Source organism: Typopeltis vanoorti, chromosome 12 (assembly GCF_054136105.1).
Source record: "Typopeltis vanoorti isolate ZY-2024b chromosome 12, IOZ_Tvanoo_1.0, whole genome shotgun sequence".
In the NCBI taxonomy this organism is placed as follows: domain Eukaryota; kingdom Metazoa; phylum Arthropoda; class Arachnida; order Uropygi; family Thelyphonidae; genus Typopeltis; species Typopeltis vanoorti.
The window spans coordinates 95,381,751-95,401,732 of record NC_143560.1 but is presented as its reverse complement, the minus strand read 5'-3'; the positions used below and the strand labels follow the sequence as shown (position 1 = coordinate 95,401,732).

General features: G+C 35.9%; 1 protein-coding gene across 1 annotated transcript in view; it reads left to right on the top strand.

Annotated features, from left to right (window-relative positions):
- LOC150101022 (sodium- and chloride-dependent glycine transporter 1-like) overlaps positions 1 to 19,982 on the top strand; it is a 58,222-nt gene that overhangs the window by 9,537 nt on the left and 28,703 nt on the right. The window contains exons 3-8 of the mRNA XM_090402222.1: positions 4,347 to 4,478; positions 7,645 to 7,817; positions 7,914 to 8,104; positions 11,518 to 11,650; positions 16,454 to 16,588; positions 19,595 to 19,698. Of these exons, the coding sequence (XP_090258348.1) occupies positions 4,347 to 4,478; positions 7,645 to 7,817; positions 7,914 to 8,104; positions 11,518 to 11,650; positions 16,454 to 16,588; positions 19,595 to 19,698 (868 nt within the window). The remainder of the gene's footprint in view (positions 1 to 4,346; positions 4,479 to 7,644; positions 7,818 to 7,913; positions 8,105 to 11,517; positions 11,651 to 16,453; positions 16,589 to 19,594; positions 19,699 to 19,982) is intronic.

Here is a 19,982-nt window from a genome sequence, read left to right as displayed (position 1 = left end):
AAGGCTGCGCTAAGCGAATTGTGTTTGAAGGAAGCTCTTTTTGTGAAGCAATCAAGTTTCAAACTTCGAGGGCTTGTAATGTCTCAAAGACATCATCTAGATGATTTCATGCGGGGAGGAATTATTGGAAAGCTTGAAGAAGGCCGCAGAATTACGGATAATGCCAGAGAGTTTGGAATTTCACATAACGTTCTACACAGGCTCTGGGCAGCGTTTCAAACCCATGGAATGTGTTCCACACGTTTGCTAAGAGGTCGCTCTCGTTCTACCGCGGAGCATGAAGACAGATTTTTGGTTATAACAGCGAAACGTAAATGATGGCAGGTCACCTTGCAAGTCGGCTCCATTCAAGCACAGTTACGCGGATATCCCGACAAACTGTGGCAAGACGTCTGCGACAAGTAGGCCTGTAGTCTGCATCCCTTTATCCACAGCTCGTTGTGGACCTTTTTAGTGGTGTTGCATCCGTAATAATTGGACAAGATACCAATGGACTAAAATGTACTCTTCATAGATGAGAGTCATTTTAGTCTTTCCTCCATTCTAGACGACGCTTGATTTGGTGTGAAAGTAGTACTGCTTATCGTGAAAATTTTCTTGAAAGGGATCATGGTGTGAGGAGGCATTATGCTTAATGGACGCACCGAGCTACAAGTACTGGAAAAAGGGACTATGACTGGTGAACGATACTGCAATGAAGTTCTTTAACATCATGTTCGATTGTTCGGGGTGCTGTAGGCGAAGAATTCATTTTCATGGATGACAATACCACACCACATCGTACACGAGCAGTGGAGGTACTTCAGGAGGTCGAGAATATTAATCGAATCGAATCAGCATGCTTCCCAAATCTCAACTTCATAGAACACGTTTAGGACGCGACAGGGTGACGCATTGGTGCTCGAAATTCCCTTCAGAAAACAAACAAGGCTTTATCCTTGCTCTGAAGGAGGAGTGGGCCAGTTTGCCCTCAAGAACTCCTGAATCACTTGGTGTAAAACATGATACGACGTTTTGAGAGCTGCATCGCAGTTCAGGTGGACATATTGCATACTGAAATGCTTTCTCAGCATAGTTTTCTGTAAGTGCTGTACATAATTCCTTAACTACATCCTTAAGAAAATTGTAACTTTTGCGAAAAACGCATTGCAGTTAATTTGTACGAAATTTATAAAACATTTTTTGTGTAATATAATTTATTAATATGCTGGCAATAAATTTATGTCCACATTTGGCTGTAGTCAAGAAAATTTTTTCATATACAGGTAAAAATGTAGTTCGTCCTTAGCTTTTGCCCAAAAGCTAAGGACGAACTAGTTAGGCGAACTAAGAGCGCTCTAGTTATGAGAGTGCAAATTTAGGCAAGTTGAGTTATAGGCTGTTAGTCTGCTGCTACGAACAATAACACTAAATGGATTTTTTTTCCGTAACGATTTTGGCGTTGTTTGAAAGTATATTTATAAATTTTAATTTAAAAAAGTTAAATTTCTTTATTCGCAAACCGTAAACATGATTTCCTGTAAACAGCGTATGAGGATACTGTTATGAGGCACACCAATCTTTGAGTGGGTCTGTCGATTTAAGAGGGAAGGGAAGGGATCGACGCGCTGAACAACCGTCTGTGTCAAGGAATGGCAAAACTGTATCGTCAGATAGCATAAGAGGATGAAACTCCACAGTATCATGTCACTCATCTAACAACGAAGGAAAAATGTTTAATTCTTCGCATTTTAATGAAATTCGAGGAAAAGATTTTAGAACATTCCAAAACCACATTTCAATAACAGTTTGCAACAAAGGCAGAAAATACAAAGTTTTAGGTATCTCCCACGAAAATGGACACCTTCTGAATTGAAGGAGATTCATCTTGGCATCCTGTCAGAGTCTATTCTTTATGCAGTCACATTAATCATGAGACTTTTGAACGGATCCTTGACACAATTCGACAGCCCATTTACCTTTTCTAAGTTCAGTGTATTTGTGAATTTGTTTTTTTTTATTTTTTTCTAAAAGCAATGGTGGAATTTCATTAGTAAATTCTGCCATCTGCATATGCGTAAATACTAAGTGATAATATACCAAAAAAACAATTAAGTAGGCAGTTAAATAGCATTAACGTATTATGTGGTCGCTTTAAGATAAAAATATAACATGTTCACGTTTTTTTTTTTTTTTTTTTTGTCGTTGTTGTTCTAGTAAACGCCTTTGGAGATACGTAAGGTGTCTTAATGTCTTAGATCACGTTATTACTCTTTACTAACGAGCGATAACATAGTAAGAAAGCTATCGAATGCACTGAATGATAAAGGTGAAATCACAGAACGTAGCTTGCTAACTACATTTCTTCATATAGCAGCATTTGAGATTCCGAAATATTCGACATTGCACAAAGTGAATCCTTTTCTTCAGAAGTCTATAAGCAGAACACATTTCGTGATCGTGGCCACAATAAATGTTGTGAAATGCCCGCTGATCATCAAGAAATATCCCCAGCAACACTGTTTTCTCAGAGCAAGTATATTTGAAAATCGGTGCATTTTTCTAAATGAAGAACGTTAGGACTAAAACCCCATGATCGAGTATGTTGGTGTAATTAGCAGAATTTGGTAGGCACTCGAGGTTCGGTAGGTGTATATTAACCTACCTTAATAGCTTAATTCCGCTGTTCTAATTGATTTTAGTTTCCTCGTGTCCTTATCTGTTAGCATGATTAATCTGCGGATTTTGCGCAATATTACATAAACTGTATAAAAAGGGAAGTGTGTGTAATTTGGTGTGATTTCAGCCCTTTATATTGCATGACGGTTCTCAACAGTGAAATCATTTGCTCAAGTATTCGCCACCACACAATACAGATGAACTCCAAAATAAAAACTGAAACAGGAAAAGGAATTTAAAAAAATGCTTGAAATTGAAGGAAATAAGGGGATGCTTTGCCATAAAATGCATATATCATGAGGTATTTAAAAATAAAAATAATATGGAACAGATTATGAAGATAGATTGAAAAATTGTGAACTGCAGACGCTAGTAAACAGGAGAAAGAAGGGTGATATGATTGAGACTTACAAACTTGGGGGTGAGGGCTAGATTTTTCTCTCAATGAGTGGTATGGATTGCCAGTAGAGGCGGTGAATGCAGGTGGTTTGAATGAATTCATGAACAGATATGGCAACTGATACGGGTAATACAGGGTGTTCGGGATAAATTTGACAGTTTCGTAAGGAAAAAGAAAATCTTCTTTGTATCTATTAAATTTAATGAATTGACAAAAAAGCATTACAGGCAGAGTTAATTACAATACTATCAACAAGATTTACTCAAAATAACCACCATTAGCATCGATCACAGCTTCAATTCTGCTTCGGAACCTCGAACAAGCTGATGCTACAGTCTCCCTGGGAAGGGCCGCAAAAACTGTTTTAATTTTATCCATTAACTGGGCTTTTGTATTACTGGAAGTGCGATTGGTGTCTTTCTCAACTGCGCCCCATACAAAATAATCCATGGGGTTAAGGTCTGGGGAGTTTGGAGGCCAAACATTTGGACTGGTGAAGTCGTAGAAATTTTCAGACAACCATTTTTGACTTTTCCCAGAGGTGTGGCAAGGGGCCGAATCCTGCTGCCATACATACGGCCTACCATTGGCTACCCTTGTTATCCAGGGCTTGACTACAGTTAGCAACTCCACGAACAAAGCCCGAATTCCAATGCCAGGGTTCTTCAACACCTGTTCCTGCAGATTTGCGAGGAATTCTGCTGTACGAACGCAATCAGATCGTCTGCTAGGGATCTTTCTTCTTGCTACATCCTCGTAGTCACCATTGCAAGTCTCTAGTTCATGCCTGATTGTTTTTACTGTATTCAGGGAGCATTGGGCAGCAGTCGTAATATCCTTATTTTGATGGCGGGCACGAATCATCATGATACAAGTTATTCTCTTCCATGATTCAGGTGGGTTCCAGCTATCCATCCTTTCTGACATCTTGTATATGAATGAAGAAGGGTCCAAACTTTTAAATGAAGAGAAGTGTGTGTTAATACATGTAACTTACGGAAAAATATAATTAATTATAAATATGTCAAATTTATCCCGAACACCCTGTATGTGGCTTCCCTCGATGAGCGCCCCACTCCCTGGAGGTCTCAGATAATAATAATAATAATAATAATAATAATAATAATAATAATAATTATTATTATTATTATTATTATTATTATTATTATATTTATTTATTTCACTGTACAGTTACAAATCTGCAAATACAAATCAAATCTTTAAGATTTTTCATCTTAAAATCATTAAAAGATTAGTAGGAATGGTATTAATTTCAGTTATCTTCTAGGTGCATTCCTGTTACCGTATTTTATTTTGCTAATTGTCGTTGGAAAACCCATGTATTTTATGGAGTTGGCTCTGGGACAGTTTTGTAGCCTGGGACCGATAAAAGTGTGGACATGCTTCCCTCTGGCGAAAGGTAAGAAAACTGTAAGAATTCACGCAATGAATACGCTGTACAAATAGAAATAATGAACCTAAAATGATTACTGTATTTTCAGAACTCACTTTTAAGCAGAGTGATAATTGGCGGGAAAGAAAGAAATATAAAAAAAAAAAAACGGAATGCAAGTAACATTATAAAGTTAATTCTTTTCTTCCCTTCCATCTCTTATTAATAGATAAATGTACGCGGGAGGAGCTGAAAAGTTCTGATAAACACCTACAACAACAATTATATTAAAGCAACTGACATAATCACAAGAAAGAACATAACTTAAAGCCCTCTAACCCCCATGTTTCATCAAATTGAAATAATTTGTTCTTTTTATTTTAGGATATATAAGAAGACATGTCAGAGGTTTTAAAGAAATTCGAAGACACAGAGGTGAGGGGCTGTCATCACGTGTTTTCCTACTACAAGAAAAGTCCGCAACAGAGATTCACCAAACTTTGTGCGAAACTTTAGGGGACTATGCCTCAGCATATCCAACAGTTGCCAGATGGGTGGCCAAGTTTAAAACTAGGCATCCTGAGACAACAGCATCTCCCGGTCAGGAAGACCTTCCACAGCGATCACACCTGAAAACATCGATGCAGTGCATGCCATGATCCTTGATGACAGACAAATACCAGCCAAAAACATTGCAAAGATTCTGGGGATATCCATGGGACGAGTTGAAGTCATTATCCACCGATATCTGGGCATGAAGAAGCTCTAAGAGAAGTGGGTCCCGAAATGTTTGAATGCTGACCAAAAGAGAGAACGCGTGCTGTCATCTCAAGGAATTTTGGGTCATTTTGAGAAATCAGGTGCACATGTTTTGGCTTGTATTGCGACCGTTAATGAAACATGGCTTCATCACTATGACCCATAGACCAAACAATAGTCAATGGAATGGAAACACAAAGCTTCTCCACGTCCAAGGAAATTCCGAACCAAAATTCAGCAAGGAAGGTTCTTGCTATTGTCTTTTGAGATATGGATGGTGTAATCCTTACCATGTACCTCAAAAAAAAAGTTGAAACTGTTACAGCAGCAGTATATTCAACCGCTCTGAAGGAAAATCGCAGCGGGAAACTGAGCAGAAGCGTGTTGCATTTGCAGGACAACGCACATGCTCACACTGCTCATGAAACCCAAAAGATAATACTGTACATAACTTGGGCTTTCAATGTCTGCCTCACCCACGTTATTCCCCCAGACCTGGCCCCACCTGACTATTTCGTATTCCCAAATTTAAAGAAACACTTAAAAGGAATACATTTTACCACAGATGAAGAAGTCATATCTACAGCTGAGGACTGGTTTGTGCAACAAGGGAAAGATTTTTTTCCAGAGGATTGCAACTGACGCAGCAGCGTTGTAACAAATGTCTAACACTTTGTGGGAATACGTAGAATCATGTGTAAGTTATATGGTTCTACCTCAATTTCTTCATGGTGATTATCGTAACTTTTCAGTACACCCTTGTATGTACTTTTGACAGCAGTGCTGTACGAGAAATCTAGTTTAATCTATTTTTGCAAATAGAATAATCACATTTAGAACACTTCTTGATGATCTTATATGCGACGAATTTATTTTGCATTGTTATTGCAATCATGAAATATCCTCCTTTTCATTTTAAATAAAATTATACAAATATGTTTAAAATTTCTGCAAAATATTTAACTCTAAAATTTGCAACATTTTACAATTAAATATTTATAACATATTTAATAAAGAATTAGGTAAAATCACGCAGAACGAAAGCAATCTGTTGATCAATCTACAAAAGACATCGATTGTTCAGCAGTGGCATAAGAGAAAATCGGGACATTCCTCGCAAGTAGTACGTCGTCCCCACCTTCATAGATAGCTATACAGCTGAAGAAGATGGATGACTTTTTTTATTATTAAATTATTTAATAGATATTTATATTTAGAAAACAATTAACACATTGTAGTCATAAACATATTTTCTTATTGCAAACAATATTACTTATGATCAAATAATAGACGCGATGAAATACAAATTACAGTAATCGAATAAGTTTCTTACAGCAACACTTATGCAATACTTTTTTTATTCTTATATGCTCTCTAATTTTGGACTCTTTCATTACGACACCGCACACTAGCTTCCCAATTCTTTCAATATAAACCATAATTGGAAGTCTTTAGATAACCTACTTTCAGAAATGAGTTATCTATAAATGTAGATCTATTTACTGGCTTTGTATATTCAGATAACTTATTTTCGAGCAGAAATAGAAGCGTTTACATTTGGTTTTTCTGATTTTTACACCTCGACACTCCTCTGTAAGAAAGAGGGTATATATAACAGCTTACTATCACACGGTTCATTTATGCCTACGTTTTTAGGGGCAAATATGATGGGAGTAGAAAACTCCTGTCAACTGGTTTTCTTGATATTACGGTTCTACGGTATTTTTTTTTTTTATTATTATTAATCTGGGAGTTAAAAACCCAAATTTCTTCTGTGAGAAACGAGCTGTATCATAATACAGATAATTGTTTTCATATGCTTTCGAAAAGCGATCTCAAGGGGGTGGGGTTATAGTTATGAACAGATATTTTCAAAAAATAAAGATGCTAATGTGATGCCATGTGGCTAAAATCATATTATTTGGTGCCTACTTTTCAGATATACGAATGCCAGTTATCTCAAACTCCAATTAAGGTAAGATAACTGGCCGTTTGCAATATTTTATTATCTTTCAAGCGGTCAACGGATGTAATTTAAACAAATGAACATCAACACAATTAAGCATTAATAGTTACATATACCGATTTATATTCTTCGCTTGCTACAATCAAGATTTAAGTATATCATAATGTGTTACCCCTGAATCATCATCTAAACCAAAACCTTCCTATCAGTCTCTGGGAGCAGCTAATAGAGAACATGCCTCTTGGGTGGAAAGATCTTATTTTGAGTTCGTCAAGAATGAAGTGAAAATATTTCTGATCTTTTCAGTTAAGGATGAGCTTATCGTTCTCAGAAGGTGGATGGCTTCTCTGATATTCTGCAGAATTTCATTATTTTATAGTTGATACTGTTCTGCTCATGCCAATATGTTGTAAGAATATTATTTTTGACGACTTTAACTTGATGACAATTGAACTAATTTTTCTGCAGGTGTCGGCTTTGCTATGGTTGTACTGTGTCTTATTGTTGGGATATACTATAATGTAATTATGATGTACACCTTCTACTTCATCGTGCAGTCCTTCCGGGCTGTAGTTCCTTGGAAGGAATGTTTCTCTTGGTGGGGTGCCGATGACAACTGCTATGTGAGGGATACAAACGAGGTGTGTATATACGTACAGACTCATTCGAAATTATTCACTTTCCTGATAGATGAAAAAAATACGAATTAAAATAATCATCTTCTTTCATCTCTGTAGACACTTTGTGTGAAGACCATCGAGAATCTTATTAAGAAATACAGCAACGGCAGCCATCTAGATTTCGATGATGTTTCAGTGGTCCAAGTGACAACGCGGCAGGCCAATGTATCCGTTCCAGCAAACATCTACTATAGTTCATTATCCAATTGTACCAATGCTACACAAACGGCCTCCGAACAGTTCTGGGAGTAAGTTAAACATTTTACACTGTCTATATGATTAACTTTTAAATTTCGTTTTGATTTCATTCGATCTGATATCAGTCTTTGTAATAATAATAATAATAATAAAAAGATTTTTAATTGTTTGTAAAGGAGACGTTTGTAAAAATATTATGTACTTTTATACGTAAACTTTATACAATTTTATTTTAATACTAAACTTTATAAAAATAATAAATACAGTGGTAATTCTAAAATAATGCAGTGTGTTTAAATAAATAAATTCTTTATGGACGTGGATTATTTTTCGTACAGGATAATCAGTACGCAAACAATCATTTCAGCTGGTTATTGCGTTTATATAGCTTGATGTTATATTGATATGCAACATTTATCCAGAGACATAACTACAATAATGCGAAATCCTATAATGGAGGGAATTAAATAGGTCCAAGAGCTTTCGTAGCTCAGCTGGTTACGAAGGAATACTTTGGTCGGAAGGGGCCGGATTCGAATCCCGTCATGACGCGAAGAATCTTTATCAGAGTTTATCAATTAAAGACGAGTTAGCAGGTCTCATAGGGAAGTAGAGGGTTTTTTCTCCCGGAAACTTGTGTTTTTCGTCCTTTAAAACAGCCAAATCTGTCCCGTGAACACACATATATCTACAGACGTAAAATGCTCTCAGGGGGTTGAATTCTGAAACGGAATTCATCGAAATTCATCAAAACCCAACATCTTTATCATTCTAAAAGCAGCAGTTTTATAGTTTAGCCCAGGCATGTCAAACACGCGGGCCGCATGAGGCTCGCCAAACTTTGTAACCAATATGGTTATTTAACTTTTGACAACACCGAATTAAATAAACATATTTAAAAAAATTAACATTTCCATTTAAGATTATTTTATACGCCAAACTACTCTGCAATTTCTAAAGGAAATAATGTTCTATTTATCATTTCGAAAAATCTTGTTACAGAACTGCATAAATATCGAATTTTAACGAGCAAGTCTACGTACGCGGCTACATCCGCTGACCACAGCAATCGGAGGCTAGCCGTTAGCAATTTTCAAGTCGTAAGAAAGTGTAGTGTTTTCTTTATAATTAATAAAGAATTTATAAAAAATAATGTCCAAACCTTCAACCAATATGAGTAAAAAAAAAAAAAAGCATTAATTGAAGAAGAACATAGTAGTTTTGAAGAAAAATGGGAGTTACAATATTTTTGTATTCAAGAAAAAAATTATGCCTGATATGTAGAAACTCTATTGCAGTTTGTAAAGAATATAATATTATTAAAAGGCATTACGATACAAATCATAAAGAAAACTATGACAAATATGTTGCAAAACTTCGTGAAGATAAATTGTCAGAATTAAAGTTGACACTTCAAAATCAACAAAATGTATTTACTAAACCAATTGAAGATAATAGAGCTACGGTAAAAACCAGTTATTTGTTATCACATTTAATTGCAATCAAGTCGAAACCATTCACTGAAGGGGAATTTATTCGAGAATGTATTATTAAAGGAGTTGAAGTGTTGTGTCCTGATCAATTAAAGAAATTTAAAAATATAAGCTTATCTAGAAATACCATTGCTAGCAGAATTGATGATAATATAGACGGGAACTTAAGGAATCAACTAAAATCAATAATTCCAACATTTCAGGCATATTCCCTTGCAATTGACGAAAGTACAGATGTACGCGATATCGCTCAGCTGGCTGTTTTTATTCGTGGATGTGATATGAACTTAAAAGTAAGTGAAGAACTTCTAGAAATTATTCCCATGCACGATACACTGGAGTTGATATTTTTGATATCCTTATGGAAGTTTTGAATGAATACAATTTACCGTTAAAAAAAGCTAGTTTGTCTTGCAACTGACGGTGCTCCTGCCATCACTGGTGTTGTTAAGGAGTTACAAATTTAAAAGATGCAAAGAACAAGGGAATAATCATTTTCAACATTTTAATTGTATTATTCATCAGCAAACACTATGCTCTAAAGTTTTAAATATTGAACATGTCCTAAAAATGTCAGTAAAATTGTAAATTATATTCGTGCACGTGGGCTTAATCATCGCCAATTTAGTAACTTTCTAAAAGATATAGAAAGTGAATATAGCGATCTACCTTATTATACAGAAATTCGATGGCGTCCCAGTCGTGAAGTTTTAAAGCGATTCTTCGAATTGCTGGAAAAAATTACCATTTTTTTTAGAATCAAAAAATGATGAATGTGAAATATTAAAAAATGATCAATGGATAAAGGACCTGACTTTTTCAGTTAACATTACAAGTCACCTTAGTCAACTTAATCTTAAGCTACAAGGCAAACATCAAGTAGTTAACATGGTATTTGACAATATTAACATTTGCAAACAGAAATTATTATATTTGGCAAAAACAAATTCAAAAAAAAAAATTATCCCATTTTGAATGTTGTCAATCATTATTACAAAACTCGCCGAAATTGAATATTTCAGAATATGCCAATCAAATGAAGTTATTAGAAAATGAATTCGAAAGAAGATTTTTAGAAACCAGTTTCACGTATTTACTTCTCCTCTATCGATTGATGTTGAAACTGTTGATGACAATTTACAGTTGGAATTAATTGAAATTCAGTGTGATTCTGTATTGAAGCAAAAATATATGGATGTTGGAATTCCAAAGTTCTATAATTATTTATCAGTCAATCGATACCCCAATGTGTTATGCGCAATTAAGCGTATTTTATCTATGTTCGGTAGCACATATTTATGCGAACAACTATTTTCGACTTTAAAGAATAATAAAACTGCGGAAAGATCAAGATTAACAGACCAGCATGTGCAAACAATCTTGAAAATAACTACAGCTCAACAAATTCAACCAAATTTTGAAGATTTCGTTAATGGAAAACGTTGTCAAGTTTCTTCAAAAAATGATATGTATAATTTTATTTAAATATGTAAACTTTATATTTTAAATGCATTTTTGTAACACAGTTGTATTTTGTACTTATATGCTCTAATGTTAATATTAAAAAATCTGTTTCTTCTTTATTTCGAGATTTTTTTCTGTTGCGGCCGCGGCTTGATGTATAATTCTTAATTTGGCCCTTGGAGGCAAACGCGTTTGACATGCCTGGTTTAGCCTATTGCAATCTACCCAATGGAAACAAAAATATGTTACAATTAAAATGAGTTTTTATCAAGCATTAAATATTCGGCATTCCACACTCAAGAAGAGGGTCTCTTATTACAGAAAAGAAAATTCTAATAAAATGTTTAACTCATTTTATTCACAACCGAATTCGAGAACCACTCTTTTTTTATAACCAAACACGCAAAAACTTAAGCGTATTAACTTTTTATGAAAATTAAATGCAAATTACAAAAAAAACATTTGAACTGGTTTGTTAATATCTTTTTATTTTATTTATTTTTTAGACGTTATGTGTTGTCCGTTACTTCTAGCATAGATGACTTAGGAGGATTAAAGTGGGATCTTGTAGGCAGTCTATTCGCTTGCTGGGTTATTGTGTTTCTTGGTCTGATGAAAGGTATTAAGACATCTGGTAAGGTAAGAAATACCAAAAGAAATACTTTTATCTCATCATCTTCCATGAACGTATTAGGGTCAAAGGTGTTTTTAAACCTAATTTTAGTAATGGTAGCCTGGTTAATCTCATTTCCATAGTCTACCATGTTTGACAATGCATTTATTATTCTGGCCCGTTTGTCTGCTTTCTGTGGAAGAAAAACCCCTCTATTTCTGTATGAGGCTGCTAGCTCAATTTCAGGCTGTAAAGTCTGCTTTCAAATATTCCTCGAACGAGCATTTTCCATCAAAGATTAATTTTTTCATCAAAGATTTGTGATGAATTTTAATACCAAGTAGCATTGATAAAACTTTTATCCTCGTTTAAAGATTTATTGCATAATCCTAAAGGAAAGAGTAGTAGATGTAGAAAGAGTTTATTTCAGTAATAATGGAACATCCATCTCCTTGCTATCTGAAGTTCTACTGGAGCACTTGCTTGCCTATTAACATATCCAGTCCTGCTCACACACATATTTCCAACACGTCTAACTTCGTAACCGTTAAAATCTGGGTCCATGTGGCATTTATGACTGCGGATGGTCTTCAGAATAAGACCTTGGAGTACTGTCAAAAATAGCAGAGATACCCATCTGTGCTATTTTTGCCATCATATCCATCACTTAAGATATTAAGTGATGGATATGACGCGAGGTTCGCAATGAATGATTGACAATGATAATGATTGATTAGAAGTGATTATCTCGATGCGGATAGACGTGTTTTATTTATTGTGCTTGAAAACCCACACTTTTTTAGGCTGTACTACACAATTTACGGAGGTATTCCGTGAATCTTGCATTGCACTGGCTCTAACTCTGTCCGAATTCCTACTATCTCCCCCTATACACGAAATGTGTATGAGGTCAATGGCCGCGTAGGCCCCCACCCGCAATTGATGACCAGTGGTGGATGTATGGTTTTCGGGAGGTAGGAAATCCGAGCTGAGCCAAGCAGTTTTAAGGTCTCTCCCCACAACACTACAACACAACACGGCTTCTCGATCTTTGCTAGCTGACTATTCCAATCAACAGGATTGTGCTGGCAAGTCCTTAGGCCTGCAGGAATATAATTGTAGGCTCACCGTCCTACTTAATTACCAAGTCTTCACAGCCCTCAAATAACTCCAGGAGACGCCCCATTGGCATCGAGGGCATCAAGGAACAGATCCGGACTCTAAACAAGGAGGAGACACTAGATGTGCTAAAGTTCATCATGACAAAGTTTGAGACTGACTGGCCGGGTTATTTAAACCTGTACGCCCAAACAAATGATCCAGAAGGAGAGGATGAGGAATCTCAAGGGGAATTCATTACAGTTCAGCCACCTAACCTCCCCCCCCGCCATAACAACTCACAAGGGGAGCATTCAAACAAACGGCGAAGAACAACAGAAGATCTTATGGAGGAGGACTAACCCACACAGAACGTTCCGAAAAATTCGGAGAAGGTTCCCCCCCCCCCCAGTCATATTACCGGATAAGGAGAAATGGATTTCTGTCACATCAGCCTTCAGGGAGTACAACATCACATACTCCTGGGCAAAAAACTCAGATGTGGGAGTCAAAATCCAGCCATCTACTGTCACTGACTAGAGGCAGATGACAAGGCTAATGGACAACAGCAATCTTCCCTACCATACCTTTGCTTTGCCAAGCGAAAAGACCCTAAAGATGGTGATACGCGGTGTCACAGAAGGAATCACCCTAGAAGAAATCTCCGCTGATCTAAGCAACCAGAGCCTGACCCCAATCAAAGTGAACAGGATGCTCAGGTCTGACAAAATGCCAATGCCTTTAGTAGTTATGGAGATTGATAACACTCCGAAGAAGATATAGGAACTGACTGTTATTTGTGGCCTCAGAATTACCACGGAACCTCTAAGAAAGAGAGCGTCAGTAGGACAGTGCCACAGATGTCAGCGGTTTGGGCATGCCCAAAAACTATGCCAGGCCAACTTCAGGTGCTTAAAATGCGGCGAAGGCCACCAGATCGTCACATGCACCAAACCAAGATCTACGCCGGCTAAGTGCGCAAACTGCGGAGGTCCCCGTCCCGCCAACTATAAAGTGTGCGTAGCACACCCAAAGAACCACGGTTAAGCAAAAGCCGCCCATCCACCGCCCAGCAGTGACACTCCGGGCAACCGTGCAGATCGCCATCCAGTCCAATCAACATCCACTTTGACAAATCAGGAGGGAAAACAACCTGAAACTAGGACCAAAATATACGCCATGACTGCACGAGCCAAGGATACTTCCTCCAACGAAATTACAAGCTCCAACCTAACATCAGTACTAACTGCCTCACTAGCAACCATGCTTCAGGAATTCAACAAAATAAATCCTACACCATACTCCACGGAGAAATTCCGCATGAATTCCTGAAATTCATGTGTAAAAAGTCGTCCTTACAAGGCTTCAATCAGCAATAGATAAATTAGGTATTATTCAAAATGAACAGTTCGGATTCAAAAAAAAAAAAAAACTATAGCACTGCACAACAAATACACCGACTGGTCGAATATATCACAAAAGGTTTCAACTGGAATCTCCACACAGCTGCGGTCTTTATAGATGCTGCGAAGGCTTTGATAAGGTGTGGCATCAGGGTCTTCTGTACAAACTCATCAAATTCAATATACCAATCAATTTAATAAAAATAATTGACACATACCTCAAAGACAGATACATGCAGGTCAAAATAAATGAAACTGTATCAACCAGACGCAAGATCCTAGCAGGTGTGCCGCAGGGCTCCCCCCCTGCTAATTTCAACAATCACAGCATTATATGCAGATGATACTGCTTTATTAGCTAGATCTCTCAGCCCCAAACTGGCAATTAAAAGACTCTAAAGCAGTAGTCATACACTGGAGAAGTGGCTGATGGACTGGAGGATCCAAGCAAACCCCAGAAGAGTTCAGCCATACTGTTCTCCAAAAAGAAGGTCCAGACCAAGGAGGACATACACCTGCTAGGAGTCAAGATTCCATGGCAAACTGAAGTCAAATATCTCGGCGTGATGCTTGACAAAAAAAACTCCAATTCACCAGTCATATAAAACACATAAGTTCGAAGACATCCAAAGTAACCGCGCAACTCTACCCTATGATCAACAGAAGAAGCAAACTGGATACTCGGAACAACATACTCATATACAGGATGGTAATACGCCCAGTCATCACTTACGCATCTCCTGCATGGAGCCATACCTCAGATACAAACATTCAAAAACTACAAAGAATACAGAATAAATGCCTGAGAATGATTCTGGACGCCCCATGGTTCATTGCCAGAGAAGTCAATATTCCCTCACATCCTCCTTCATGATCTAGCAGAAAAGTTCTTCACCAAGACAAGTAATCATCTAAACCCGCTGATCAAGCAAGCTTCAGACTACAATGAAGCAGAATTGTACAAATACAAAAGACCCAAGTCAATTCTATGCTCAGCTGAATACAACTATTCTCACTGCCCTTCCAGGGCGAGCTTAAAGCTCAATAACTCTCCACTCAAAGAACTTCCCTCTCAGACAAAAGAGAATATGAAAAGCATATATGCTTCACCCATCAAACCAGTAGCATTCTGCGAGGTTTACAATACCATAGGTTCCTAAAGGAATATATAACATCGCGTTTTGCCTTGAATGTTCTCTATTCCCGAAAGTGCTAATTTTTGTAAAGAAATTTAAATTGTGATTTTTTTTTTCTGACAAGAAATGCGCTAACATTAAACACAGATAAATTAGTGAATTTTCCCTATTAATATTTATACATTTCTTTAGTGCGGATAAATCCATTTTTCATTATGTTAACAGCTATAATTTTATAGCATGTTAACTAAACAGTATCAAAAAAGACTAGTTTTTAGTTACCGTATATTATTACGCTAATAAATTAATAATTTCAGTTCTAAATATTATTTGAAAATAAGTGTAACATTTCATATAAATGTTAAATAATTATTGAAACAAAATGCAATAGTGGAAGTTTACTTTAGCATAGTGACTATAAAAATACTTTTTACCTGAACTGTTTCTTTTTATGCCTCCGAGTCTTCTGACATGTCAAAGAGGGCACCATTAATAGCTTCTCTGACGTCATTATCCACTTAAAAAATGCCTATAACAGAAAGTGATATAATCCTCGATAAATATTGAAAGGGAAACATAAACTAGAACGGCCAGCTAACAGCTAGAATATAAAAGAAATTTAAATAAACTTGCTATTATATTGCTAACGAATAGTGGAAGGCGTTTCTGCGTCTTGTGCACTTCAAATTATAACTGAAGTCATTCATATTTTGTCTTCTGCAAAATTCAATCTTTAAATCCAAAATAAACATAAACTTTTATATTTAAATAATTACCGAAAGAAATTATATATGCATTAATCTATAGGAAATCTTATAATTAATAAGGTTAATTTTTTGAGGTAAAGAGAAATCTATTCATATAAGGGAACTATTTTCTCTAGGTCGATTATAATTTGGTGAAGGTAATAAAAAAATGGAATATTAAGCGCTTTTGTTATGACTTACAAATGATTTTAAAATTGAACCCTACATAAAACATAAACATGCACAATTTTAGTTTCACTATAATGATTTAAAAATATTGAGGAACTTATTCGGAAGCGTTATATTTTCTAAACTAGATTACCTGTAAAGAAATAAAGCACGTATTTCAATCACTACGTTAAACTAACGATTGTGCTGTCAACTATTGTTATAGATGCGCACGCATCGTTTCTTGCACTTAAAAACTAAGCCTTTTTTCATTCCAGGTTGTTTATTTCACGGCAACATTTCCTTACGTCATTTTGATTATTCTGCTTGGATATGGAGCGTCGTTAGATGGAGCTGTAGATGGTATCAAGTATTTCTTCATTCCATCTTGGGAAAGATTATTAGATATAAAGGTAATAGTCATAGCAACAGTTGCGATATATTATTATTATTATTTGACACCTCCAGGGAGTCTAAAGACTCATCGAACGATTGTTCCCCTTCCAACTACTAATAGCGCTCAAACTTACTTAACTGAGCCATTAGTAGCAGAGGCTCTACCAATCGACCAACCTTCTAAAAATCATTACCTGTTAACTGTAATAGAAAATATTTTAAATTTCGTAACGGTGTGGACTGAAACAGAAATTCTTATGGTGTTCTTATTAATTTTGTAATTATTACATAAAACATAAATAAACAATTTCGTCTTTATGACCTTAGTTTAATGAATCAGTATGATAGATGTTACTGGCAGAAGAGATTTTCCGTGAGTCTGTGGACTCTTGTAATTTATGTATACTTATTTCACATGTAATATAATATGATGCATACTTTTATATATGTAACTGTTAATGACATAAATCCCCCCCCCTCTCTCCCTCGATGATTCTTTGACTCCAGGAGAGTTAATATAATAATATTTTTAATAATATTCTAGCGTTTTTTCATCAAATACACCTTGGACTTTTGGAGCAGTTTTCAAGATTAAAATTTCAGTAATATGTCATATTAATCTTATGCGTAATCATATACCCGTTGTTGTTGTTGTTCAGTATGCCTGACATGAACAGTAACTGGACCTAGCACGTTGGCCGCTATAAGCACAGGTAAACTTCATTAACAATGAGAGTGATCTAAGTACTATCAAGGTACGCAGACACCACTTCACTTTTATCAAGAATAGAAGACTGTAATAATAAAAACAAGTCGAAATAATTACAAAAGTTTTCCCGCTCCGCAATAAGAATTCTATTATTTAAAAGAAACCTAATTAATGAACAGTTACGATAAATCGTTGATATTTTTGTCCACCACTTAAACCAGCAACGACATTGAAGGGCGTCACAGAATGCCCAAATCACATTTCCCAACATCAAAAGTTTTTAACAAGAATTACAGTCTATCTTAAACAAGAATGGAGGGTCTCCATATTTTAACTTTGATTAACTTGATGAACTTTAAAGGATTAGTCTGTATGACGTTTCGAAATACAATATTATTAATTGCTTCAGTTAAATAAAAATTTATATGGAAAAATAAACTCTTATACGTTAATCACTAGATTCTCAAATACTTTCTCTTTTATTCGCATAACATTTTGATAATTATTCCTTCCACAGCCTATATACATCAATAAAAGGAAACAAAAATTATTGACGACTTGTGCGGTTAATAAAAAGAATACGAAGTAAATGGGACAATTAAATATATTTTTCATTTTATGTGAAAATGGGAGATCAAACATCCACTTCAGACTAATATTGAAATTGGGAGCTATATTTCGCTTGGCACACCTATTATTTATGAGAATCCGTTCTAAAGAAAAATCGAATCCACGATGAGAATAAAGGAGTGACACACATAGTTACTACGAGTCGCAGACAGACAGTAAATACCCCACAACGTTTACACTTCTTCTTGTTTAAACTTTAAATCTTTTAAACAGTGCTCAAAAATCAGGTGTTCGTAGTATCCAAAACGATTTTTAATGTAATTCCTATATAGACTACATATCAGGCTACAGTCATGGTCAGTACTGTAGTTCAGAAAAATCACAATTGGATAAAGATGCTACTGTTCCATTGTAACATTATATTCCTGAACAAATGGTGTACATGTTCGAATCTTAACGAGATTGACATTCGAAAACGTACGCCATTTGGTCCAAAAAAAATCATTTGTTCAGGAATATAATGGTCTTGTTCTGATATGTGCCGCACACGTTTTCGATATGCCATTTGTTTCTATGGAAACAAATGAATGAGGATTGTATGTTGGTACACGATCATTGTTCGAAGCGAACTATGGATGTACCAACGCATAATGCTCGTGAGATTATGGTAGTGATTTCACTTTCCAGTGGTTTCTTCTCCGTCGATGACACTTCGCCTCAGATAAACTCCATTCAATGGCTTGTGTATATTTGTTCCTCTCTTGGCAAACGCCAAATATATTTGGCGAATTGTTGATATCTTTGAGGGACTGCTAACTAAATTTCTCTAAATATCTAAACATCAAAATTCAAGTCCTCAGTATGCAAAAAATGTTGCATGTATTATGTATTACTATGCTTACTCCACTGATGTGTTTAATTAATCTTAAATGGATATCACTTTCTTTGATGAATAAAAGTCATTCGATTATTTTTTTATTCTAACTTATCTATATAATCATCACCATCATCATTTATTTATAATTTTACAATTATAAATAGCGAAACCAATCAAAACAAATAAGTACTCTGTGTACACTTAGATAGGACTTGGAGGTTATGACGTGAAGGAAAACCAGGCTTCTCTGTCATATGCTAATTGACGGATCTCTGATCCAGAGAGTTGGGAGAAAACGGGGAGAATATTGCTGATGTATTTCCAACATGGTGTTCGGGAATCTGCCTCTTTTTCTTTTTCCATCTGTAGGGGCGTAGAGGACCAGTTCATCAAAGGGTACAGAGGGTGGATGTCTAAGTTCGTGGCCGAGCCATTTTATTTGGTTTCTTTGAACAGTGCTGACTAGAGGATCTTGCTGGGTTTCATCTAATATAGTAGAGTTGGGAATGTGTTCTTCCCAGGAGTAATCCAGGATATTTCTTAGACAAGTAGTTCCAAAGCTATTTATAATATTAGTCTCTGCTTTTGTTGAGATGTTCCAGGTCTGGTAGCCGTACAGAAAGATAAACTGGCTGGTGCACTTGTAAAGACGAATCTTCGTCTCCTTTGAGATGAGGTTCGACTTCCATACTTTATTAAGACTTCCTCGGAACTGCAGAATATGTCTATATAATGCTGGCTTTAAAAAAATAAGATTAAGTTCCTCTCTTTTAAGAATATTTAATAAGTGGTTAGCAAAAATTTAAAAAAATCCATTTTTAATAGATTATGTAATTAATGGTACTTTTCTATTTCTGTTATGTACAGGTATGGCGTTTTGCTGCTGAGCAACTGCTATATTCCCTGAGCATTGGTTGGGGTTGTTTGTTAACATATGCCAGCTACATGGATTTTCACAATAAAATATACAGGTAAGCAGGTGCTGTTGTTGTTGACTGTCTTGGTGATTCATCTCAACATCAAAGCAGTAAGATTTTTATACGTTTAAGGGTGGAGGAGATAAGGATACATTTGCATCGGTCAACCAACTCTATCAAAAAAAAAAAAAAAACAGACATAGTGACGTTTCAGACATACTGATTTGAAATAATTAAATCAGCTAACGCCTTTTTATTCCCGTATACGGGAGTAGGCGAGGCCATTTAGCCCTATCTAACTTTTTGGAGACTGAGTGGGCAGTTCAATCTCCACTGGT